General features: G+C 40.7%; 1 protein-coding gene across 2 annotated transcripts in view; it reads right to left on the bottom strand.

The window, feature by feature from the left end:
* The window catches only part of robo1 (roundabout, axon guidance receptor, homolog 1 (Drosophila)), a 157,285-nt gene that overhangs the window by 84,291 nt on the left and 46,284 nt on the right, over nucleotides 1–26,710 (bottom strand). For both annotated transcript variants that reach the window (XM_026294513.2, XM_026294521.2), the window contains exon 2: nucleotides 25,034–25,360. In XM_026294513.2, the coding sequence (XP_026150298.1) occupies nucleotides 25,034–25,360 (327 nt within the window). The remainder of the gene's footprint in view (nucleotides 1–25,033; nucleotides 25,361–26,710) is intronic.

Raw genomic sequence — 26,710 nt, 5'->3', positions numbered from 1 at the left:
AAGGGCATGTGGGTTGTCTGTATGGCTGTGCCTTGAGTATGTCTGTTCAAGGATGCATATGTGCATTTGTGTTATGTTTCTTGGATGTATAATAAATGTCTAAAAATCTGAAAAGGCAGGCTATCATTAAGCACTGAGCACAGGGAACACTAAGGATCACAGGAACTCTCCTCATCTGGCACAGACAAAAGAGCTGCTTGATTAAAGGAAAGCAGGAGGCAAAACAAATCTGTTCACATAGAAAATATTAATATAAGGATGAACAATGAAAAGAAACGAAAAAGAAAGAAAATGAACAAGCTGTTAAACAAAGAAGAGATATCTTAGCAGCTCTGCTAGGCAGCAACACCAGCTAGCAGTGGCACCCAACATGCTGTAAGTACCTTCAGACATCCTATTAAGACCCACATCCTGAGGCAACCAGACCTTTTCCACTGACCCACAAGGAGCACTAGAGCCCTCAGGGCTTCCTGGCTAGTAGAGACACCTTTAACGTGTTGCTGGTGTTCTCCTTCTAGCCATTGCCACTCAATATATATATAACAATGAGGTAGTGCTTGGTTGCAGAGAACATGAGGAGAAGTGGGCTACAGTCAAGGACTCATGTGCCACCGAGACAAAATTATCTCAAAAAAGGCTGATTACAAAATAAATGAACAGATAAATGAATAAATTCACTGACCTTGGGTACAATTAGCCCTTAATTACTCCATACTATGTGCCCTGGGAGATACATTAATTAAAAGAGGATAATGGAAGGCAACAAGGGAGACTTTATATGGAAATACTTGCCAGCAAAGGAGATCCACCACAAGCATTAAGCATGAAGACTTAAAAATGAAAAATGCTGTGTATCTGTAGTGTTTGACATAATGTGTTGTGTGCTGAGAAAAATAAAAAAATACATAAAAATGCCATGTACACCATGAGGAAAAAGAATGGCCACCATTGCAATCTGATGCACAAAACTCATAAAGCTCAGAATTTATTATTAAGGGTTTGGGAAGTAATTAAATATGAAATCACAAACATACATACATACATACATATATACATACATACATACATGCCACTGCAAATGATTACCATTATAGGTATTATCCACCAACATATACCAACATTCAAGTTGGACATTTTAACTGCCTGCTGACCATAGTGAGGAAACTTGAATGACTAGCCAAATTAGGTATTGGCAAAAATATTAATTTGCCCTGTCCCTCTTTACTCTGTCTGTGCCTGAGTTTATTTCTGTCCAAACCGCTGCTGGTTGTTCTCCTGTAACCACAATGGACTTTTTCAGTTCTTTTTTATGGCTGTTGACATCATCATTATCCTGCCCACCACCCAGGCTACAGCACACCTCAGACAAAATCCAGCCCATACACACTTCCACAAGTGAGACATAACCATAACTGTTATTATTTGGAAAAGTCTTTTTTCTCTTTGTGCTAAGTGAAGCTACAGCAGTCTTAAGGATAAAGTCCCAGTCTTCCCACAAAACCAAAGAAAAATTATGTTTATGTCTTGGGGAGAAGAAAGGGATTGCCCCTTTCTTCTCCCCTTGCCCCCTTTATTCTGTCTGTCTCTCCACACTGGCTGATCAAGGCCCTAAGAGAATTGTATTAACAGTCATCACTGATCATCAGAGCTTCTGTCTCATGTGACCTCCAACACTTTAAGGAGCTGCTGACAGGCTCAGTTATATCTACCTAGTTAGTCATCAGGCTATTTAAAGACTATACATCTCAAAACATCTATAAACTGCTGAGGGTTTCAGGAGCCAAATGACAAAGACAAATGGCCACAGTTTCAAACAATGCTATCAGGTGAAACAATAAAGAAAAATATAGAAAGCCAGCGCCTATACTGGCTAAATGCAGTATGTATTTAAAACAAAAAGATTATAAAATCACTTGCACTCGTCACTGTTTAACCAAGGCCTAATAAAGAAAAACAGAGCCTAGAATAGACTCAAATGGAATGAATGGCATGGCTTTTCCGTGCCTTGTATAGAGCCTATCAGACCACTGGCAGAGCTGGCGGAACATTGTCCAGCGGTGGTGTTTTATTGGAGGCTTGTATTTGTTAATATGTCTGGGCTCCTGCACTGCTGAGAGAGAGGAAGCCTAACAGAGAGGCTGTTGTGCATGGGTCTGGCTGAGCTCCACTGTCCCTTCCAGCCAAACAAGCATATTCACACTTTTTTTTTTGTTATAAAGCCTTATGAACTGGGGCACTCTGTGTGGATGAATAGTCACTTTACCCCTTCACAAACAGACTACATTTTTTTAGAGTTCACAGTGTCAGCTGGGCAGGGAGCAATTGTTCCAATGAGAGTGCTTTTGCTTTATTTCCATCACTTTTTCTCGCACAGCCTTCTTCTGTGTCTTTCCGGGCTTGTGAATAGCTGCCTAAACCCTCTCTTTCATGGTGCCGTCTCTGTTGCTGGAACAGTAACCCCTAGGAAAAGCCTGGGTCTTAAATAAGGGCTTGAGGCCTGACACATGTGGCCTGTGAACTGATGGCAGCTTTGTGGCAAAGGCAAGAAGGGTTGGAGTTTGGGGGCCAGGGGCCAGGGACACTCAGGGAGGAGAGACAAGCTGAAGGAGCCCCTTGAGAAATGGCCTGGGCCAACAATCACAACAACACCTCAACAAGGGCTCCAGTCATCCAGCAGAGTCAAGCTGGAAGGAAAGGAAGAAATGGTACCAATGCAAGATGTCAACAGGAATCAAGAAACCCTGTGCCAGAGGGAGAAGTGGAACATTAGGGCAGAGGAAAACCTAAAAAGAAAAATGGACAGATGAAGGACAGAGGGTTGGAGAAAGGAAAAAAGAAAGTGAGGGGATAATTTAAGGAAAGCAGACTATCTGGATGGGCTTACAGCTCCAAAGAAACTCCCTTTCTGTTTGCCACAAAAAGAAGCTGGAATAAACTCTGGGGAAAACAACCTGGGCAACGCTGTGTAAAATAGTTGTGAAGAAAGTTGTGAAGAAACAGAAACAGACAGGTGATAGAGGAGAGGGGAGCAGCTTGAAAGTGTACTGTGTGTCACTACACATTGCTGCATATACCATGGCACCTGTGAAAAGGCCCAGTAGGGAGATAAACAACTCCAAAACACGGCATAAAAAAAAGCCAGAGATAGTTCAGTGTAAAAACAAGGAGATAAAATAAAACAACAAAGGTACCAACAATTTAAAGTGCAAATACATGAGAATCAAGTTTTTTCAGAGTTAGATCAGCGGCCTTTAACAAAAAAGTATTAACAACTTTAATGGAAGAGCAAAAGAAATGCAGGGAGGAGAAGGAGGACAGGGTGGATTTCCAGGACAGTAGATAAAGAGAAAGACAATTAGAGAGGCTCTACATTTCTATTCAGTTCATTTTGCTGGGAACCATTCATATGCCATCTCTATCCTGGGCTTCCTGAGTCACTTTGCACTACTCTGGCCTTATCCCTGCATAATCCTCCACTTTACCTTCATCTCAGATGATTTCACAGTTGTCACTGAATGCTGAATTTCCTCTTTCTTCCCACAAATGTTAAACGGGAGACATGCCTCGATGGTGCCAAGATAGTTAACTGGCTAAAGGGGGGGGGGGCTCTCAAACTGGCAAATGTTTCCCTCACGGTTGTTAGCTTTCTCCACAACAGCAAGATAAAACACTTGGCTTGTTATTTTGCAGGTGAAAGCATCAAGACTGTAGATTCTGTCCTGTAGACAGCCTGGAGTTGAACCGCCTCACTAGCTTTTTTTTTTAACATTAGAACTATCAACATTTTACTAACAGGACAAGGAACCCTCAGTGGAGCTAGGGACCCAAGTCAAGGCCCTGCTCAAAGGCACAGGCGCACAGGGACACACACACAAGCTCACCGAAGGTCATGATGACATCCCCACCTGTCCCCAAAACGTCATCTAATGTCGACACACTATGACGGAAGTTGTGTCAGTGACTGATCTGGAAGTGAGTGAACTGCAGCCGACTCCCTGTCTAATTGGAGTTAGAGAGGTCACTGTCTTTCCTGCAGCTAATGTGGATTTGCTGACACTAAATCCTCCTTTAACAAGCCATGGAATCTATCAGACAGAAAGTAAAAAACATACATACAGCTGTGCAACATGGATGGTGTGGGGGCAGCAAGACAAAAGACAGTAGCTAATGGTTTAAAGTGCTGCAGAACATTAAATCCCCTCTGTCATGTGCACAATTGTGCCCACTGATTAACTCCTACAGCTGCAACACTGTTTTGTTTTCTACACTTCAGATCTTTTGAGCTTTATGTCATGAAGTTATGTTACTGGTATGTGAGGACTCCAGGCAGTGGAGTGAATTAGCTTTGAAATGGGGTCAGAATAGCTACACTGGTGCAATGTTCTTGGCACAGACAGCACCATGTGTTACCCAGCTAGTTACAACTACACACAGAGGAGTGAGGTGTGGCACCAGTAAACAGCCTAGACAGAGGAATGCACGGGACAGTAAAATGCTATACAGGACCATTCATCAGCAGCGGCACAAATATCAGTGTTTCCCCTGTACGCCCTGTCCAAAAACAGGTTTCAGTATACTTTTTAAGTCTCACACTGTCTATAACTCTCCTCTATGTAGCCAGCTGTCTAATTGACTGTCATTCTTGCTGACTGTCAATGATGTGCTTTTTAATAGCTCTGTGAGTTAATCACTTGAGGTTTAATGCCACACAGGTGGCGGACGCCGAAGAATCACCTCTGGGACAGAACCTCCAAAATACACTAATACTAATACACAAGGCTGGATATAAAGAAAATGGTTTCAGGAAGGGCTGGAGGACTGTATAGCATTGACAGGCAATGAGGATAATATACAGTACAAGTGTGGACCAACTTAATATATTTAATAAAAACACCAAGCTCCTTCAAAGCAATTGGTGATAAAGCCAAATATTTCTGGGCAACTTAAACACAACATAAATATGTCCTTCGAGCCAGACAGAAACATACAGCCGCAGGTACAGATGTGTGAAGAAAAAAAAAATAGAGTGACAGGTAGCAATCTATCCTCTGCTCAACATGTCCTACCTCATGGCAAACACAATCCCTGTTTATCTCACTAAGGCTTTGAAAATTCTGTCCCTACATCCTCTGGTTTTCTGTATGTCACAGTATGGGGAAAAAAACAAAACCTCCAAAAAAAAAAAAAAACAAAACAAAAAATACCCTAGGAAGCATGAAATCCAGATACCCATGTGTGGCCACATGTACTGTCCTCTTTCTATTCTTTCAAAGATTCCCAAGGATATTGGATAGGCACATGATTTTAAACAAAGCAGGGATTAGAAGAGTGTTGAACAAGGTGCTTGAAGTAAAAACAAAAAAAAAGGAAACAATGAGCCATAAGAAAGACCGTGCCAGAAAGATAATTAATGAATAGCTGCGTCAAATAACACAAGCTATAACAGTGGGACCTCTTGTCCTACTTCTGCTACGTGTTACGCACACACAGAGACACACACATACAAGGGGGAGGAGGAAAAATTAAGAAGCAGTTCCAAAAGGAATATAATATTAATTTACTAACAGACTTCCACTTATAAATGTTTTCAGGAAATAAAATATGAAGCCACATGGTTCACTGAGAAACAATGAAAACAAAGAAAAGCTGGCAGACAGGGATATTCTGTACAATGAGGATGGTGAGGCGATATTGTATTTGGAAAAAAAATACTGGTCAAATAGTGGTAAAGCCCAAAACATTAGGTGATGTGGGGGTGGTGTCAAGGGAGTTCAGGGATTTTGTCCTGCAAAAACGGTTCTGAGATTCACTTTTCTTTGTTAGGCTGTGACCGCTAGTCAGGCCACAGGGGTAACACGCATGCCCCCAAAAAACTGGACAGAGCCAAATGGTCTGGAGAACTACTTTATATGGAAATCCTGAAACTGTGTTTGAATTAAAAATTCAAGTCAGACAAGAAAAAAAAAAACATACTGTGTGCAGATAATAAAATCAGCTTCCAGTTTACTATATGATGTGACTTATAAATTAATATTTAAAACTATTCAGTTCATGGGTCCTGCTTTGAATTATGCAAGGTAATTTTGCTTGTGTTGAAAAACTACCTTATTTCAGTGGCAGGTAATTGAGAGCAGTGATGTGAACAGAGCGTTGGATATGGTGAAGGCCTGACTCTCCACTCAGCGTCAATGTCTCTCTGAGGCTGAGGAAAGACCCATTGTTCCATCAAGGGACACAAAAAAGGGATTAATTTGAATTTGGTTTACAATGCTATGCCTTTCAAGTTAATCCATCTGGCCTGTGCCCTGGAGTTGCCAGCTATTCCATCCATTCCCCAATCACCCTGCCAGCACTCTTTGTGTACAGAAGGGGTAAATGTCAACTCTGCTTGGACAGACAGAGTCCTGACTGCCATAGAGAAACAAAAAAAAAAGGAGACAGAATAGTCTGCATTTACAGAAAATTTTATTTTCTAACCCTTGAAGTTGATTGAATTTACTAATTACGCTTACATCAGTTTTACTCCAATTTTGTGCTGCATGTTTATGATTTACTTCATACACAGTAAGATGATACTTTACATGAAATGAAATGCAGAATTATGTACAGCACTGCTGTACCTTCCTTTTAACAGTCGGAGATCTGAAACTCAGATTTTGTAAATAACAGCATGTGTGGAAAAAAACAGTACCATGTCCTTCCTTTTCTGTGTAGTTTCACATTATCTGGCACCCTGCAGAGAGCGTTAAGATGAGCATCTCCATTACATCTATCATGTCAGTTTTATCCCCATCCCCCCACAAATCTAAATTCTACCAAATTACTATAATGGGTTACTGAGGGACATTTCAGTTGGTGTTGTTATTATTTATTTAAAATGTAATTTTGATTTTAATTCCCAACTTCTATGGAACATTAAAAACATGAATGTGGTAAATGGTACCTGCAAAAGCTGCAGAGCACAAAATGAAAGATGATTTTAAACAAATAAATAAAAAAAAAATAATTAAAAAAAAACATTTGCCTCAATCACTGACCAAGATAATGCTACAGCCTCTTCTTCATCCTTATGCTGTGGCTGCTGCCAGAGGGTGGTGTGGTTTTGCTACACAACCCAAAAACACAACTGAAGTCAGTCAGCTCAGATCAACAGAGGACAGAACTGAGCAGTTGCAGTGGACATCTGCATGGTAAATGCAGTGTGGAAAAACAACTGGGTGATACAGATGGGGGTTTTTGATGTCTCCTGGCTGCTACCTAGTTAACCAGTCTTTCCATTAGAAGGCACAGCATACTGCAGCAACAAATATCACTAAACACAGACAAAAAGGTTAATTTGAAGTTGAACATAATTAATGCAATTTGTCTAGCTCCCAAGAGAACTAAGTAAAATACAGATAATATACACAAAGAAATGAGAGGAAACAGATTTTAATTAGATGTTTTATCAAAAAACCCTAGTCTCAGCCGATTTCCTGCTGGCGCCAGTTAAATATTCCACTGCACAGCTCACAGTGTGTGCACTGAAGACATCACTGTAACTCTGCAGATTCTAAAACATGACACAAATTCTTCACTTTTTCTTCAGTTAACTTCATCTCCAATGGAAAAAAAAATGGCCGCAACAAAGATTCAGGAAAGCCAGCTTTGATATTTTATTTATGCATACAGTAACTATATGCTATGCATAGAACATTTCAGAGGTTGGGAGCTAATGATGCTGAATGATCTCTGCACATTTTTCAGATTTTTCCAACATAAAATGTATTGTAAAGCTGATACAACAATGCAAATGTAAAATATAAGTAAAACCCATGCAGAGCCATATGGTTCTTCCTAGAGCAAGACTTGAGCGGATAAATGACATAAAATAAAAAGAAAAAACAATGATCCGATTAAATTAAGATAAAAACAATAGTAGAGGGCCAAATGTGATGCCTAAGGTGGGAACAATGTACTCCAATTACAGATTTGGGGTTTTTTTTTAGGTCAAATCTCGATAGTAAGGCAAGGATTAAACTAATATTCAATTACACAGTGGCTTAGTTCTAATATAGCGTTAAGCCAGCAGGTTTAGCTGTCACTCAGTGTTTGACAGTATGCAGCATGTAAAACTGGAATAAATAAACACAGTGTTGTGGCCATGTCAGATGCAATTAACCTACAAAGACCCTGCATCCTGCCTGCACTTCCTGGCACACAAGCATGCTATCAACTTTCTTTATGAAAGAGTCTTTTTCACAAGTGCCTTTTTTGTCTTTTCTGGTGAGTGAGATTCATATTGCATATTCACAAACTGTACTATGACTTGTCGCAAGTGTTCAGTACTAAATTTAAAATTATTATATTTTAGCCAGAAGTCCAAAAAACCTAAGAACTGGAGAAATCAAGACACAAAGCAAAGAGGGGTATTGATGTAGACAGCTCATACCACCCCCGTCTCATACACATCCTGGCTGTATGTTGCACATTCCAGCCACCCCTGTCAGGGAAGTTGGGCGCCTTCACTTTGGAACAATCACTAGTGCTAATCCAATGCAAAACAGGGATACCCAAATTTAAATAAACATGAATGAGTTGAATCTCTGTCTATCATCTCTGTCTTTTTCCCATTTCAATCAAGTGCGGTAATGGAAACTAGACAGCACGGTCACATTCAGGGGTCAGTCCAGGATCAATTAGAAAGGACCACACTGAAAGAAGTGAGTACTTATTTTGCAAAGTGTCTTCGTGTTCTGGCTAAGAAATGAGGAAATGGGACTCAGAAAGATAAAAAAGTGCCTTTGCCCCCAAGCATGGCTTTCTTCCCACACCAGCTGTCAAAATGTATAAAGTTCATAAACAGAGATATATGGGATTAAAGTTGCAAGGGGGAGGTCAAAGAGAAGGGATGGGAGATTAAGGACCCACAGTTCTCCCACCGACAGATAACACCGGCAACTGCCAAACTGAGCCTGATCACCAGAACTACAAAACTGCAAGATAAGCAATGCCTGGAAACTAAAATCCACCCAGTTTATTATTCTTATTGTTTCGCATTCAGATCTGTACCAGTTTAGGCAGTATAATGACAGGCACCACACTGAAATAAAAAGAATGGAACGAATACGTGGTAGTGTTAGTGGCTTATATGCTGAGGGAGCATTATCATGTAAATGGTAGTTACTGTACAGTAAAAAAAAAAAAAAAACCCACTTTTACACATGATAACAGCCAGGCCTCAGAGAGGGAGGCATGTATCCTGAACATAAGTGCTCTTCAGGGACACTATCTATGCTTTTTGTCTACTACATCAAAGAGATGCAGTTTAAGAGCTTCCATTTGCATTGCTGAACATTATGTGCTTTGTCTATGAAACATCTATATCATTTTCTTTATAAAAATATTCAGGTGCGTGTATAGCAGGTGCAAAAATTTGTGAAAATGAATGATATTGTACCTCACTAGGGTATGTCTCTTATTAATTCAGACAATAACTCTTCATCAGAAATGCGTTTGACTTACAGAAACAGCTGAAGAGTCTCGTAAAACAATGGTGGGGTCATTTGGAGTATTTCATTAAAACTCTGCTTGATAAGGCAGTTCACTTGATTACCTTGATGACATCCAGCCAGGTTTATACTCCACAGCTGTACACCATTAACACACTACCTCTATCACCTTTTCACTCATCACCCAAAGTGTAATTCCACCCTGAGCATTACACATAGTACAAAGTTTCATTATCTCAATACCAACCCTGTATTTTTGCAAATATAGTGATGACACTTCTTTGGATCAGGAGCAAAGGAGTAATATCACTGGAAAAAAGGACAGCTGGGGGCAATTGTTGTAGTTCACTGATGCAGCATACATGGTGGGTGGAAAAAAGTTAAACAAAGATGATTCATATTTATTTTCTTTCTACATTAACCACTGTGTGGTATCTATGTTTGGGACACTGTTCCTGAATGAGACGTTACACTGTTGCTTTGTCCGTATCAGAGTACCTCTTCTACTGGTCCAGAAACATATTGTTTTATCAGCCAATAACAGTTCAGAGCTGTCACTAGGACAGAGTGATGCTGAGGCTCCCTCATGAGTACAGGGATGTCAACGATATAAACCGGTTTCATCTGGACTCTGTCCAGACTTCTAAAGTGCACATATAAATACGCACATATGCACACTTCCACACCCACACACACAGACATGTCTGCTGAAAGATTTCCCCCTGGGTCTCATCTGTCTCACTTTGTTCCACAAACTCACTTGTGATTGTTTGCAGAAAAAAACCCTTAGTGAGCATCTGTTTAACTTAGTTCTACAGGAGTACAGACCCACAGTCTTTTAACCTGACATCAAAGCTGACCAGTGAATAGAGTCCCAACTATGAGCATTCAGTACAGATGAAGTGGACGTATGGTACTTAGATGAACTGTGCTCTATGGAAAAAGCTTATAATAAAAAACGACATTGAGTATCTTGAGATCAGGTTTCCACCATGGCTTGGATATAACATTCCATTTAAAATCTCAGTGATGAATTTTTATGATCTGAACTGTATTTTGTTTTATACTGGCTGTGCCTTAGCTCTAAAGACATAAACATTATTAATTCAGGTACATCTGCGCTCAGGATAAAATGATCAGCATCTCGTGTGAAAAAGGTCGACAAATTCTCTATCTGGTCTTTTAAAATTATCCATGTAAAAATGACTAGATAATCCTTGACTTGTTCAAATTTACCAATTTCCTTGAAATTCTCACAAAATAAAAAAATACTCCCAAAGCCCCCCAAAAAAAGGAAACTCTGTTAAGATAAAAATATTTTCCTATTACTTCACTGGATTCCAGAAGAGCAAGATAGTTAAGGTAAAATAGGTATGTATTTAACATATAGGCTACCTTTTCCATCCAGCAAATCTTTTGTCTCCATGCTAGATAGATGTTCATTCTCCCTCTGTGGCTGAGAGGATTAACAGACAGGCTAAGGGATGAGTCTTATCTCAACTTGCAGAGATAAATCGCACAGAGGCACATGGTGCTGTCCCTATCTTGCTCTAGAGAGCAGCAGAGTAAGACAGAGGCATTTGAACAAAAAAAAGCCATACACAGCCTTCTGCCAGACTGTTTGTTTAAAACCTGCTTGAAGGCTTTACAATCTGTTCTGCCTGCCCTTGTGAATGAGCAGCCAGTGGTCGTGGGCTCTAAGGTTGTTTAGAGTGGGAAGGATGGGCACCTTGATCTCTTCTTCTGTGACAGTTTCCAGACATCAGGGGAGTAAAAAGCTGTCTGCCAATAACTTGGCCTGGTCTTATTTACCTCTGACCTGCCTCTAATTTTTCACCCATGTTGGGAAAATCCTGTCACCCACTTACATGCATTTGTTTTATGGCAGAAGCAAAATCGGAAGTCATTTTGTCTTAAAGCAAGTATGTTACTTTCATCTAGTAGTTTTAGTTATATATATTTATATATTTAGTTTAGAAATATCCTCCAAAACACCATCTTAATGTTTAGAGGTGCTTTCAAAGGCTTCTATGACCCAGACCCATTTCATAATCTGGCAGCAAATGAAATTCAGAAAACTCTGGATTTAAATGCTGTACAAGGTAACCGTAATTTGTGGCTGGCAAGCAGATTTTCTCAAAATCTACCATTGTCACATCTCTGACATTGTAACATACATACTGTTAATACTTGTATGCACAGACCTAAATGTATAATTCTGTATCACAAAAAAGTCAATGCTGACCTTTCCTGTCCCCTACATGCTGAAATAAATGTTATAGGACTTCTGGTCAAAATGAATAACAGTTGATGTTCAAAATGAATATATTTATAGTTATATGAGGACAGCTATAATAACATCTGTGTGTCTCGAGGACAAAGCTTGCTTTATGTGGCTTTGCCTCAGGGGAAATAGTTGGAATCTTGTGCGGGATGAAAGAAAACCATATTTTCTGATACATTTCAAGCTTGAAAGCACTGTAGCAGAAAATCTTTGCGTGTCAAAGCAAATCTAAAAAAGTGACCATGTCAAGGAAGAGGATTTGTTCTTGCAGCATTGCTTTGCAGAGACGTACTGTGCCACTGCTGCTGCTTTTTGTAGAAAGCAATTCTTTCATACTTAGGAAGAGCAGATGCAAAACAAATACAACGTAAACTGTTGCATGAAAAATTAAACTATAAAAGCAAAAATGATTATTTTTAGATCTATCAATCCTCCATCCAGCATTGTAGGAGCCAGTCCCAGCTGACATTAAGTGAGAGGTAGGGAACACCTTGGACAGATCACCAGTCCATCACAGGGCTGACACAGAAAAAGACAACATTGAAACACTCACACCTATGGCCAATTTAAAGTCAGCAATTAACCCAATCCCTGCAATAACAGCATAACTTTGGACTATGGGAGGAAACCAAAGCACCAGGAGAAGACCCAACAGGGAGAACATGCAAACTCCACACAGAAAGGCCCCAGGGCCAAACCAGATTGGAACCCAGAACCTTCGAACTTTAAGGCAACAGTGCTAACCACCACACAACTGTGCTACCAGAAATATTATTTTACTACAGAAAAAAAAACAAACATTTTATATAGAATTTCCATTAAGAGGTGGGTGGGTGTGTGTGTGAAACACCCCAAGCAATTAGAAATTATTCATCCTCAGATTTGTCGTAATAATTGCTAATTACAAAGAGCTTCCATCAAAATGATTACCTGATGAGATGCATGTTTACATGAGACCAAGCAACGAGAATCTTGATAGAGTCAATGTGCATATACGATGAAATATGTGTGCGTAATGGGCTGACAAAAATTGTATTTATGGTCTTGAAGGGATATTCAAAGTCATTATGAGACTACTTTAACAGCTGATTAGATCAGGAATACACTCCCATGGCTGTGATTCATATGTTGTGGAGGCCACAGCTTATAATCAAGACAGATAAGGAACACTATATTTAGAAAAAGGTGGAGAATACAGATGGTGCTTGGTTGGTTCTTTCATCCTAAAACATTACCATTAATTTTTGCATATGAAAAAGTTCCCCACCACAAAGAGAGTACCCTAGCCAAGGTGACCTCTGGTGCATGAAACATCAATGGATCAGGTGCAGGCCAACTGTTCTATTGAAGGTGGAAAGCTGAAAGGAATCACAGGAACTTCAAAGAAACCACTGGAAAATAGAGAAAAAAAGAGGACACTTATAATAGTTGACATCAATCAATAATGATCTAGGAAATGGATTCCCATTCTGTTGTCCATCAGTGCTGGAGGGGAATCTTTATTCTAAGCGTCCACCAAAGCATGATGGCCATGAAGAGATTAAGAGCATGAATTACATTTAAGAGCAACTTACATTGTGAATAAATTCTGCTGCACCACGGGATGAAAGCCAGCTGTCAGGCCACAGTGGCATCTGAGTGCTTCACCACTGAGGACAGTGTCTGTTTGCCAACAGCAAATAACCGCCTCTGGCTCATTTACTACCATCTCTTTTTCTTTTCTGCAAACAAAAGCAGTCTGCCACTGAGATGACACGAGCTCTTCTCAGTAGCTACCATTCCACTGCCCGATCAAACAGAGCTGTATGTGGAACAAGCCCAAAGCCAACACAGTAAAGAACTCTGATCTCACCAGAGTACATGAATACAACATACTGCCAGGCCAACACAGAAGAATTTTAATTCCCTTCTGTTGTGGGTCATTTGTTATCTGCTTCGTGTGGACAAGTGTTCACTATTCATGAAATCAAATTTATGAGAAAAGAAAACTGAACAGAAATAAATACAAAGATTTAGACTAGATGAGGAAATCTTCAGTATTGCATTTGTCAGTTTTAAAGCAATGCAACACTTAATACAATATGCCACACCTATGCTACACCTACTCATAAGCACCACGACAACAGAGGCAAAGTCCAAAGGTACCTAAAGAGGCGCAGAGGCAGGTAAGTGGTAACAGTAACTAAACATCAGACTAACAGAGTAACATGAACAGACCACTTATTAAGTGTGAACAACTAGCCCTTGTGTTGTGTGTGGCTAATGGGCCACACACAACTCGGTCACAACTGGAATCAACCTGCTAGATTTTCACACATTACTGCTAGACACTGACGCCTTGACACATAGAAAGAAAAACAGTCTCGTACAACAGACTGGAGTGAAATGGTTCAGTGCCATGAGGCTGCCAATGAGCAGAAAAAAAAGAACAAGGAAACTTTAAAATAAAAAAAAAATCTTAGGTGTGAGAGTTAAGACTGACTGAGATATTTGAGTTGGCAAGTGTTCAAACAACCACTAAATGGAGATACATAAACACACAAACAAATGTCACGCAAACATGTATATACACCCACAATCAGACACACACACATACATTTTATGGTAACACGCTTACAGCAAGAGAGTTGCCAGCTGTCAGAGATCTTTGAGAAAACAGAACACCACCTGTCCCCTTATCTTCCCCTCACAAGCCAAGTGAGGCTCTCCTTCCAACTGCAGCCACCTCCTACTCTCTCATCCCATGCCTAATGGCAGCTTGTCTGCTATTTTGTCTTTGACAATTTATCCCTATCTTTGTTGTTCCTTCCCATCTCTCCTGCTGCACGTTTGATCTCAAAGCACCAGATTCTGTGCAGTTATTTTAAATCACATCAAGGCTTTTCTGACAAGGAATCTAAATGTCATACCTTGGGTTCTGGTACTGATGAGACCTGATGAGGTTTAGACCTGAGTAAAGGTGGCCAGTTCTGCAGATGTTACTACTGTTGTTGCCAGATAGGAATGTGGCCAACGGGTCTGTGACAGTGTGTTTGCAATGGGGTGCAAGGTCAACTTTTCTCGGTGCGCGTGTGTTTACATAATCTCACTCTTTCACCTCTCTTTGTGCCATTGTTATGATTTGGTTAGCCGAGTATTTGGGTACAAACAGACTGATAGAAGCCAGGCTCAGGCATGGGCAAAGTCCAGCTACAGCTAAACCCAGTTACGCCGCTCTCTGTGTAAACACTAGTTAATTTGATACCCTCACGGAACCTCAAGAGCAAGCATGGTGAGCGGTGGACAGAACAATCCGAGCTGGCTGACAACTCCACAGTTAAAACAAAGTGGTTCAGTGATGATGTAGAGCAGAGTATTAATTGCAGGCTTGCTTTAAACTGTTGAAAAGGGAAGCATTCTCTCAGTCTGTGCTAGTGGCTGGACAGCCACCAGTCAAATAAAAACAGCATGTGCACTTTCTAGGTAACGAGCCATAGTGAGAATGTCTATATGATGGAAGTGCTAATGGGCCAGAGTTCCTCTACGTAACACACACACACACACACACACACACACACACACACACACACACACACAGAGGTTCCTGCTCATACTGAACACATATGTGTGCACACTTCACAGGAGCACTTTAGCTTGAGAACAGCTAGTGGAAGAAATGAGTGATGGCACAGCCAGCTGTTTGGAAGGTATGGTTTCAATTGTCGAGGGCTAGGCTGATGTTTTTCGGACAATATGAGCAGCACTGTAGCACATGGAGATCACTACTCAGTAGCACACCTAAAATTAACCCTAAAGCTTAGCATGAATTAAGCTTGGTCCCTGGGCAGGGAGCTTGTATCCCACAGGGTTGAGGCAGGAGTTGGGCAGGGAGTACCACGCCAGCGGGGACCAGACCGCAGCTGAGGAAAGGTTCCAGGAAATCAGCAGGGTCCACTTTGTCTCAGAATAGTTACTTCAACTCCTCTGAGGTTGAAAGTGAATTTACATGGCAGTGGTGAACCTTGGGTAATGTGATCAAATCCTGGCAACACACTGAGCAATGATTAACTTATTCTCTCCCCTCTCTGTGCCCTTCCATACTGCTTCTTGCATCTCTGTCAGGCAATCAATAAGCTATTATAGCTCCAAACAGTTGGGTAAATTAACTTACGGCTCCACCTGCAGAGTCGGCACTCTCACTAATCCCATTGGCGGGGAAAAAATTAGACTGGACGTAAAGGGCAGGTCCTGAGATCATCTGCTGCCACACAGTGATTATCAGCATGATGGTAGCAGAGAAGGCAAAAAAGGTTCTCAGGTCCAAATATGGCTCTGGTTCATTCTAAGGTTGTAAGGAAGTAAGAAAAGTCATACAGCAAGTAACACTGCAGTCTTCCTACAAGAATAGGAAACTGGTTAAATAGCTGGCAAACTGGCATTGGTGAGTGCTAAGATATGTTTGGGGAAGTGAAGGACTCTGTGAAAGGGAATAGCTATATCCTGTTTGGTCACTGAATGGCTTTCTATCCCATCGTTCAGAACGGAGTCAATCAGCTAAATGCAACTGAGGCACCAGTGACAGATTAGAATCTGACACTAGATTAGGGTGGAGAGAGAGAGGTTTGGAAAGGAGAATAGAAATGTCACCCCCGGGCCTAACAGCACCACTATAGTAATACAATACTGGGCCTCACTGAGTCAGATGTCAGCTATTTCAAACTTACCCACAGCAACACTGTCTACTGTTTGAATTTTGAATGGATCCTCTCTACTTTTCTCCTTTTACACATGACGTCCCCCTGTCTGTCTTTTATCCAGTTCTTTGCAGTATATGGTTACTTGCAGATCCTTTTGTGTCCTTGCCACACCCTATTTAAAAAGGTCAAGCAGGCACAAAGAAGAGGTGAGGGTGTATCTGTTCTATTTACCTCTCAGTCAAGCTACACTTCTCCTTATGGCACTAATTAGACTATTGTATATGTTTACATACACTCCACTGAGGAAGATTATGGTCACTGCACATGTAGTTAAGCCTGAGGTGCATAAACATTATCTAAGTTAATAAGATGAGACAGATATTTAAACAAGTCCTTTCAGGTATGACCTGCATACTTGTTCAGTTATGTTCACTGTTTGTGTTGTTGCTTTTAGCGTTCATCCATTTCCTTTCATGTCCTTTATACAACCTCCCCATGGTAATGGAGTCAATGCTTTCATTTGTAATGTGAGACCTAGTATGCAGAATATTTCGGGCTTAGAAATGAATGAATGCTAGTATTACAGAAAGGTCAGGGCAACAGAAAGTTTGAATGACTGTGTAAATGAAAACAACTCTCCTTCATACAGCCCTATTTTAGGATATACTCATGTATTCATGACACAACAAGGAGAAACTAATTTTCTCCTAATTGTTGCTTTAATGATCAGATTAGCTACCACAGCAACCAAGGACAATTAGATGACAGCTGAATGATCATGTTTGCATTTGTCATTGACTGATGGCAGGGCTGTACATATTCACAGTCAGCATAGAGTATACTGCATTTCATTTGTAGGCAGATAGCACAGATCATTATCAGTGTTTGGGTCAACTGCTTATCACACCAGCTCTTCCTGCCTGTCATGCTCTAGGCTCAGCAAAATGCTACAACTCTGCTAAAATTTCAGATCTTTTTTCATTTTTTTTTTCCCTCTCCTTTTCACATCCCTTCTCCTTCACAGAGGTCTCTCCGGGCTTAGTCTTTTTCTCTCTATCAATTCACAGGAGATGGAGCGAGTGAAAGCAACAGTGAAGAAAAAGCAGAAGAGAAATAGAAATTGAGTGAAGAGGAATAGTAAAGATAGTATGCTGGAAGGGAAGATATATCAGATAAAGGCAGTTATAGCCCAACTGCAGCACAGATGCTGTTCGTTGTGACAGAGACAGCCTGGGTACCTATGGCTAAACAACATCAACATGCCCCTCAACAGTAATTGATACTATCTGTAACAAGGTTAAAACAACTGTGTGTACTATAAATCCCATTCCTACTATGTGTATGTTACTAACATGCTTAGAAACATGTGTCATCATGTATTTTGTTTCATTTTGTAAATACTACATGAAACCCATAAGCATTTTGTGACAAGTTTGTCGAGTACATACCTGATATTTGGCTGCACCTGTTTTGTAGCTTTGCTGTACTTTAGCCAAGAGTTCACAGCTAAATGTCTGCACTTGACTGAGAGTTAGAGGGTAGCTGAAAAAACTATCAATAGGTGGCAAACAGGCAGGTTGTCACTTGGGAGTAAACAGAGAAAACAAATAAATAAAATAATCAGGTCATCAAGGGATCCATGAAGCTTTCCATAAAGATGACTTAGTGTGCCCCATCTGGGCGTTTCTAAAATGTTGGCTGAAAATCCCTTAAGTTTCAGTCTCCAAACCCCCTAATCCTCTCTAACTCCATCGTCTTGGATCAAGAAGCATGATAGAAGGTTTCAAGTAAGGGTTTAACCCAGGTTTAACAGCCAGAGTATGTCCGCAGAGCAGAACACCTCGTTATATGAGTAGACACCAGCATGCCAGCATGTACACATTCACAAACCTCATAAAGACATAAACACACATACTCGCAGCGTCACTGGCCACATGAGAGACCACAGACCAAAAGAATATTACACCTTATGACCAAAGTAATACCCAGGTCTCCACAGAAGACGTTGAAATCAGACTCAATGGGTTCTGACACACAGTTTACCACCAAGAGTATTTATCACACATGGATCAGAGCTAAATACACTCTTCCAACTAATATGGAAACATTTTGATTAAAGATGCAGATAGAAATACACATTAAAACATGCACACAAATAAAAACATAGATGGTTTTAAAATCTAGAGTGTTAAGAGGCTCTGCTATCAGTGGCCTTTTTGAGTAGCAGCACAGGACCACTGGACCCAACAGCTCACACACTCTATCTTCTCTGCTCTATACTAGCACTTCATAATGTTAATATCATACTTCACTGTCCTGGGACCCTGGAGCCATTTTACCTATGATCCTGTTCTGTGTAATAGCCAGAGGCAAGGATTAAACAGAGATGAATAGATGAATAAGCAGTCACTGTGGCAACTGAAAAAAAAAAAAAAAAAAAAACTCTGACGCACAACAGTTTAAGGAGAGTGAACAGACACCCAGACAGAAAGCTGCAATAGCTCTACTTTCATCTCAGAAATCTGTGCAATGTCATCATGTGTAAATGGATGGCCTGAAAAAAACCTCCACAGAAATAGAAGAAAGTGCTTAAAAGTGTAGTCCATAAGTCAACATTCCCTTCCTTAACAAAGACAAGCCATTTCCTACTGAAAGCATAAAAGGAGATCAGAAAGGCAAGTGCAAGTCAGTGTGAAAGAGTTGTCTGATGCTTATCGTTCTCCATCTCAAACAGGCAAACATCTCTCACATTAAAGGGACTAACTTGAGATTTACCCTCTGAAGGAGTATTTTATGCCAACATGAAAAAGTACCTTATACCTTACAGTGCAGATGATAATAATACATAGAGGGAATAATGAGAAATTACATTAAATATTATCTTGTTCTATTGAATTGGATTTTCCTTGCCTCAAAATCTGTGTTCTGATTCATCCTCCGTTTTCTCTAAAAAATAGGAGGCGGCATCTAAGGGGGTTCTGGTATAATTTTGGAGGACATCTCTCCCCCGTCTTCCCTGGCCCACTAGGCTGTCAGAGACAGGGAGAGCATGGAGTGATTGATGGGACTTTGGGCAGGCTCTGTTGCCCAAGTCTGTACACCTGCCCTGTTAGCTCATGTACAGACTCCTCCACACAACCCTCTGTATGGTATTGTTCACTAGACCAGTGTACACACATTGACAGAGTGATGGAATCAAATACATAATACAGACACAGGAAGTCTTACCTCACCCAATTTTGTTCTACTGAAAGCTCCACTCTTACATAAACCAATCCATTCATGCTACTTTCTCTCACTTGGCAGGATGTGTGTTCTCTTTAGGCTTGTTGCCAGTGTTCGCTGTAAAACAACTCAAAGTACCTACAACTCTGCTAAAAAGCCACCCTGCTCCCCTGCTGTGGCTCTTATCCGCTGCTACAGAGCTCTTTGCTGTGATGAGTATTTTCAGTGCTTGGCCTTGCATCAAGCCAGCAGTATTAGTTTTGGTGGGGGGGGGGGGGGGGGGGGGGGGGGGGCCTGTCTGTCGGCAAGGCTATGCTTGTGTGTTTGTGAAAACCATGCTCTAAAAATCCCTAAATCAGTGTGATATTTGACACGTTTTGACATGACTGAAAAAGACATGAGCATCTTCTTTCCCTTCACACTGTCACTGCAGGGAGTGACACCAGCGTTTGGGGTCAATTATGTCATCCAATATCTGCCTGGAAGTGTTTTCCACATATTTAGTCAATATAAGTTATTTATTAAGGTCAGTAACGAGCACTGCCTGCTATAAAAGGCACCACATATTTTTGTTAAGCATGCCTTGTATCACAAAATTCTCCACTCAAAATGGCATTTACAGCAGGCATTGATCAAACACAGGAAACAGATAATCCAGCTTTAATTGTATACATGGATTTATGCAAATCCTGAAATGTTAAATATGCTAGTTTCAACAGACTACACGCAACATGCAAGATAGAAATCTCATATATTGATTAACAAACACTAATTGAAATGCATGTCTTGAATTTGTCTTAATGTCTTAATGATTCACTTATGTTCTGAGGGAAGTGTAATTAGACAATAGCTGTACTAATTTCAAGATAAAGCTAACCGGACTAAAACAGGTTTGAACCACAGTACATACCCTTTGACTATTCAGAATAAGACACAATAAAACACAATTTATTAAATATTTATTTTAAAGCTAAAACCATGCATTAAAAACTTTTTACATGTGTATGAAGCAGAGAGTTTTCCTAGCAAGCAGTGCAGTTTGACAGCCCCACACACACACGCACACGCGCGCGCGCGCACACACACACACACACACACACACACACACACACACACACACACACACACTGTGCACCTCGCTTTGAGATTGTGGAAGGGGTCTGCATTCCAACATGAAACAGATTGGAGTGGAAGCCAAGGAGAGTCTGTGGTGTGGAGCCTGCGCCTCAGTTGCATGTTGACTCATGAAGCAGACCCTGACTGTGCCGTATGCACCAATTTGCTCTGAACCTCCCTGAGACAAATAACTGCCACAGAGCTGTAACACACTGCCTCCAGTCCCCTGGCTGCTTGCCAGCACTTTCACTGCTGCTTCTGCTGTGTTTTAGCTGTCTTGATTTTTCTTTGGTCTACTCTTTCATTGTCTGCTCTTTTTGTCTACCTTGCTCACATTTCTTTCTATTCTGCTTTTGGTCTCATTTTCTGTTTGGAAGTTCTAAATATTTGCCAGGCAGAAAGAGGGGATTAAAAGGTGTCTATATGATACCCAAAAATAACAAACAGAGGGAGTGATGCAAGCTGAAGTCAATGAAATTCAAAAAACTGAAAACAGATTAGACTATATTTACAGTCAATAAGTTAATGGAAGGCAAACACCATCACAAATAAATAATTTTTCTCCCACCATGTACTGAAATAAGTTGTTAGTGTCTTAGGGATTGTTCCATTTCAGGAGGTAGTATTTGATGGATAATGAGAAGCAAAGAGGATAAATAGTTAAGAGGAGGGCTTAAAGACATGCAAGATAGAGTCAACTCAGATGTTAAGTGTGAAGAGAAGTGCTTGGTTTAAAAGGTGCTGAGCTAAAGAGGACAACATAAAGACAAGGAGCCAACAGATGTAGTACAAGAGATTTCCAGCAAGAGAGGCAGACGGGTCCTCAGTGGACGGCAGCGATTCAGCTTTTAGATTGTCACATGCCAGCCAACTGTCCTCCGCTCTGCAGGTGACCCTTTGGTATGTCCCCTAAGTTTGTCAGGATGAAATCTGCCTTCTTTCACTCACCCGACACCTCAACCTTCCCCCACTAATCAAAGAGTCAGCAAAGCCAGCTGTCTGCACATGGTGAGATATCACAGATCAATTACATTCTGAGATAAACTTGGCTGAGTAGACTTTTGTGCAATGGACCAAATTCAAGTAAACATCCCTTTGCTTCTGTTGTGAGTTGCTGTAAAAAGTAAACCCTGCCTCTGGAGAGTGGAATCTGTGTGTGGATACAAGGCCTGCAGCCAACCCTGTGCGGTCAGCATTGTGCAGTGAGCCACGCCACTAGACAGCAGGCCCTGAGGTTATCGCCTGCTCAAGTGGAGCAGTGTGCCGTCCATTACCTCACTTTACTATCTCTGCATCCAGGCAACGGGAAACAAGCTATTCATAGAGCCTCTTGGGGCCTCATGCTAGGTAAGCGGGAAATCTGTGACATATCATCACAGAGTAAAGGGGATACTGGAGACAAACTGTATGTGTCTGACAGTAACTCCTCATTTAAAAGTAGGCCCATTTATTTCTTAATGGTGACTAGTGTATACTGGGTTCCTACTCACAAGGCAGGTAAATATTAATAAAAGTCAGTTGTTTATTTCCATCTTCTGGAACTGTGCTAACAGGTTTTAATCACCATTTTTACAAGCATGGCTGATTTTCAAGCAAAAAACTCTAAAGCATATACTTCAAAACTCTGCCACAACATGCCAAGCAGTGTTTTCTTTAAAATGAAGCTCTGCATCCATTTTAATGGCTTTAAACCATTTCCTGTTACATAACACATTCAGACACATTTGTATTACTTTAACATTTTTTCATAGACTTTTGGCATTTTATTTGTTCAGTGTTTAGCAAAACCATGAAGACTATCTATAGAAATTATGAACAGACACATGTTATCAGGCACATTGTAGTGTCATCTTACACTTGACTTCTAGTTAACCAGTTGCCGTCATTATGTTGAACTCAACATGTCTAATACAAAGAAAATGATAACATAATAGGAATAGAATCCTGCCTTAAGTTTGTTTGAATACACAGGGCAAACAGAATTTGTAGCAAATGCATTATCCCAGGCTTTGGGCTAAGAGGCAGAGATACAGAGATGGTGGGCTGTACTGTACATGTAGTTAATGATAAACCAAACAAAATGGGTTAGCGCTCCTAGCCTGGCAAAACAGAACCTGTTGAAACTTGGATTATGTTAACAATTGCTGAAGAGCAAGGGAAACTGAATAAGCCAAGCTCTTAGAATAACAGCTCCAAAATGTTGTGTTTTTAGCTTTTAAAGTGAAAACGTTAAAAAGGGAAGAGTTAGGAAAAGTAAACACAATTAAAACCACGACTTCCTTATTTGGAGTTTCATTGGAAATCAAAACCCTGGCTGTACCCTTGAGTCAGAGTAAAACACCCTGTCTACAATGTTTAAGACATAACAGTATTGCTATGACAAGCATTTTTAATGACAGCAAGCAATGCAAAATGCTTTCAACTTTCTTATATACCATCATGAGACAGATTTATGGCTTGTAGTATCTTCCCTCTAGAGATTAAAAGAAAACTTAGTGTTTCTAGGCTTGTTCTTTTTCTACTGCTTTTTTCCTTAAGGAGGCTTCCATCCTGGTTGCTCCAACGAAACATAATTATATGTAGTTAAGCATAGAGCTGCAGAGAGGACAGAGAGACACACCAACTAAGCAAGAAGGAGAGAGAGAGAGAGCTGGAGCACAGTGGCTTGTCATTATCGGTCTGTTTGAACCTTATACAGAATAAGCAGCACAAACTTGTGATCGAGCCAGTGGTACTCTGTGTTCTCACTCAGCCTTGTTTTTCTACTTGCAAAACTAACTTCTGAAATAAACACTATATATCATCTACAACTAGAGAGAATAATTTTAGCATTATGACCTGTGAAAACTTGTAATAATATGGCCCAAACCTCTGACTCTGCATGTCTGTTTTTTATATTTATTTTTTCATTTAATTAATGTGCCTCAAGAGCAGTTATAAAGATAGAACAATTAAAATTAAAGTTAACATCCTGACTAATACTCTTCACTGCATTTTTGCAGTTTATCTCCTTTGTAATCACCTAAAGGGAGACTACTCAATCAGTTCAAAAGCAGAGCTCAAAGAATACACTGTAAGACACAGCATATGATCAGAAGGCATGTAAAGGTTTCTGATCTCATATTTTCTGCTTTTCATTTTTCTTATCTGACATTGAGGATGGACACTGTAGAAAATAGCATTCACAGCTTAGCAGTTCCACTAATACAGCTGCAATCTGAAAATGCATAGCCAGCCATAACCTACTTGACCGACATTTCATACCCAAGACCATTACCCTCAAAAAGCCAGCAACCCATGCCCAGGCCTACAAACATCCCAAACTTGACATTCACTCACACTCACACTCACACTCACACACACACACACACACACACACACACACACACGCACGCACGCACGCACACGCACTATTCTTTCTTACCACATCTTGATTAGATTACAGTGAGCGGGTTGGTGACAGCCTCTGGGCATGCTAGAGGAGTGGTTGATATCTGAGCTCTCCTCCTCAGCCTTCGCTCTCAGCCAGTCAAGAGAGCTAAAAGATAATATGTCTGAAGAGCTGACCTCACCTCAACAAAAGCAGCCTTTAAAGAATCATGGGAACAAATTTGTCAACACAGCGCAACTCACATAAAAACTGAAAGGTTCAGAAAAAATATTTATTGTTCTGAAATTCAGTATCCACTGACTGTCAAATATTGTACTTGCTAATATGTCTCCAAGGCTTCTTGTTGAACTGAGATGTTTTAAAAGCACTTTACATCAAAGCCAGTCTGTCGAAGTGTAAGCAGGGCGGATATAATAAAAGAAATCTCTGATAATTCACTGAAATGAGTGAGAGAGCCCGATATTAAAAGATGACTAAACACAATGCAGTGATTGCATTCCTTTTGATATAACACCTTGTTACTATCTCTATGACAGAAAGTAGAAGCAGAGCCAAAACAGAAGAGCTTTGTTCCTATTGTAGCTCCTGACCACCTACCAAGGGCCCTTTAGAGAAGCACTCACCCTGGAATGATGAGGCCACTTCTCCCCCAAGGCACCACAAGCTGGTGGAGAACACTGAGCCAAACACATCCTGCCCATCTCCTAAGAGATTATCCAACCCAATGAACACATAGACCGCAACACTGGAAGAAACTAGAGCCTACTATTCAGATGCACCTAAACCCAAACTCTTCATTCTCAGTCACATTTAAGGCCGAGGAGGTAACAGGAAGGCAGGCTGTACTTACTGGCTACTTCCAGCGAGGCATTGTGGCTCACTGCCTCTCCCAGGTAGTTGCGGGCAACACAAACATAGGAACCTTCGTCTGGCTTGCTTCGCCGTCCATGGACGATTCGTAAGAAGAAGAGAGAACCACTGGGGAGCAGCATGCGCTGAGAACGTGGATTGTCCCTATCTGTTTCCACCCGTTCTCCATCTTTGTACCATTCCACAGTTGGGGTTGGCCGTCCCTCTGCCTTACAGTTTAGAGTGGCCGGCTCCCCTTTGGAAACTATCAGGTCAGATGGGTGCTCCACAATCCGGGGTGGGGTGTCCTCTTGGCGAAGGCGGGATCCTGAGAGGAAATGACAAAAATAATGAATGGACCTTATAATCCTTATTTCAATCCCTTTTAATAAAATATGGTATGAACAGTCTATGTACTGACATGACAGTAGGCATCTTTCCAGAGCCGAAAACACGTCACCACACCCAGGTCAGTATTCCATGTATGGATATTTCTGTTCATGTTAAAATTATTGACAGTTTTTTTGTGCTTTTTGGAGAGCTCTACACAGTGGTGAACTTATTAGAGGAGTAATGTATGTTATAGACTCAGGAATATCCCCCAAGTATATGTCTCCACAAAACCTACTCAACACGTATATATCATTATACAAAGAATATAATGTTGAAGGAGTGAAATATATTTGAAGATACCGTAACAGCTGCAAGACCAAATATATCATTAATCTGTAAATGAAGTCACCCTTTAATTAAAGAAACAGCTCTCTTAGTAAAGCTCAGCACCGATCCAGCTATGTGATTTTTCTGATCAAAGAGCAGACAAGAAAAGAGAAAGAAACAGTAAACAAGAATATGACACACCTGTAGGGCAAAAGGAAATTAAGAGATAAGTGATAAGATATAGTGCACTGCATAGCTTAGCAACAAAATAGGGGTAGGAGCAGAGACTACACTATTGAAGAAAGACAAAACAGCAACAGCAGTATCAACAGCAGTGCCAAAGGGGTTAACACCCAAGTGCTATCTCAAGTCATTATTATTGCTCTCTGTCCAGTCAGCTGTGGCTATCGAACCTGCTTTACATGCAAATTAGCTTCCTGTTGTTAATTCCTTAAGGGTGGGACTTGGTGGTTGTGAAAGCATTGTGTATCTACACGCAATAGTGTGTGTCTGTGCGTGCAAGAGAGAAAGAAGAGCCAGTTCTTCCCTCCTTGCCATATCTCCCGGCATAGGCCTTTGGAGCCCATTCAGCACCAATTAAAGAGAGACGAGTCTAATTGGAAGCACAGGCCTGCAATTAATTTACCCAGCATCCCGTGAACTTGCCACACTGCCTCACTTCTGTGCCTTCAGACCATCCCCCATAACCCTAGAAATCTGGTGCTGAGCAGGCATGTTCACGTGGTTGGCACATTAGGTAAAGTCAGCATAATTAATGACAGCTCTGTGGAAAGATTAATCACTTCAATGTGAATGTGTAGTGTGGGCAATGACATGTAATGAATCCAGCACCCCAATGAAGGGCATCATGATTCAGGGTCTTTTAAAGTCATTCGTAAACTAACGTTTATAACAGAGCTTTGTGAAAACTTGGTGGTGATAAAAAAAAAAAAATTTAAAAAAAAAATCAGATTTTTTTCCCCCAAATGAAAAATAATAAGGGGCTCAATCTCATCTT

The sequence above is a fragment of the Mastacembelus armatus genome, chromosome 13, assembly GCF_900324485.2.
Source record: "Mastacembelus armatus chromosome 13, fMasArm1.2, whole genome shotgun sequence".
Classification (NCBI taxonomy): Eukaryota; Metazoa; Chordata; class Actinopteri; order Synbranchiformes; family Mastacembelidae; genus Mastacembelus; species Mastacembelus armatus.
The sequence above is the reverse complement of the archived record's forward strand: the minus strand, read 5'-3'. Positions and strand labels throughout refer to the sequence as shown.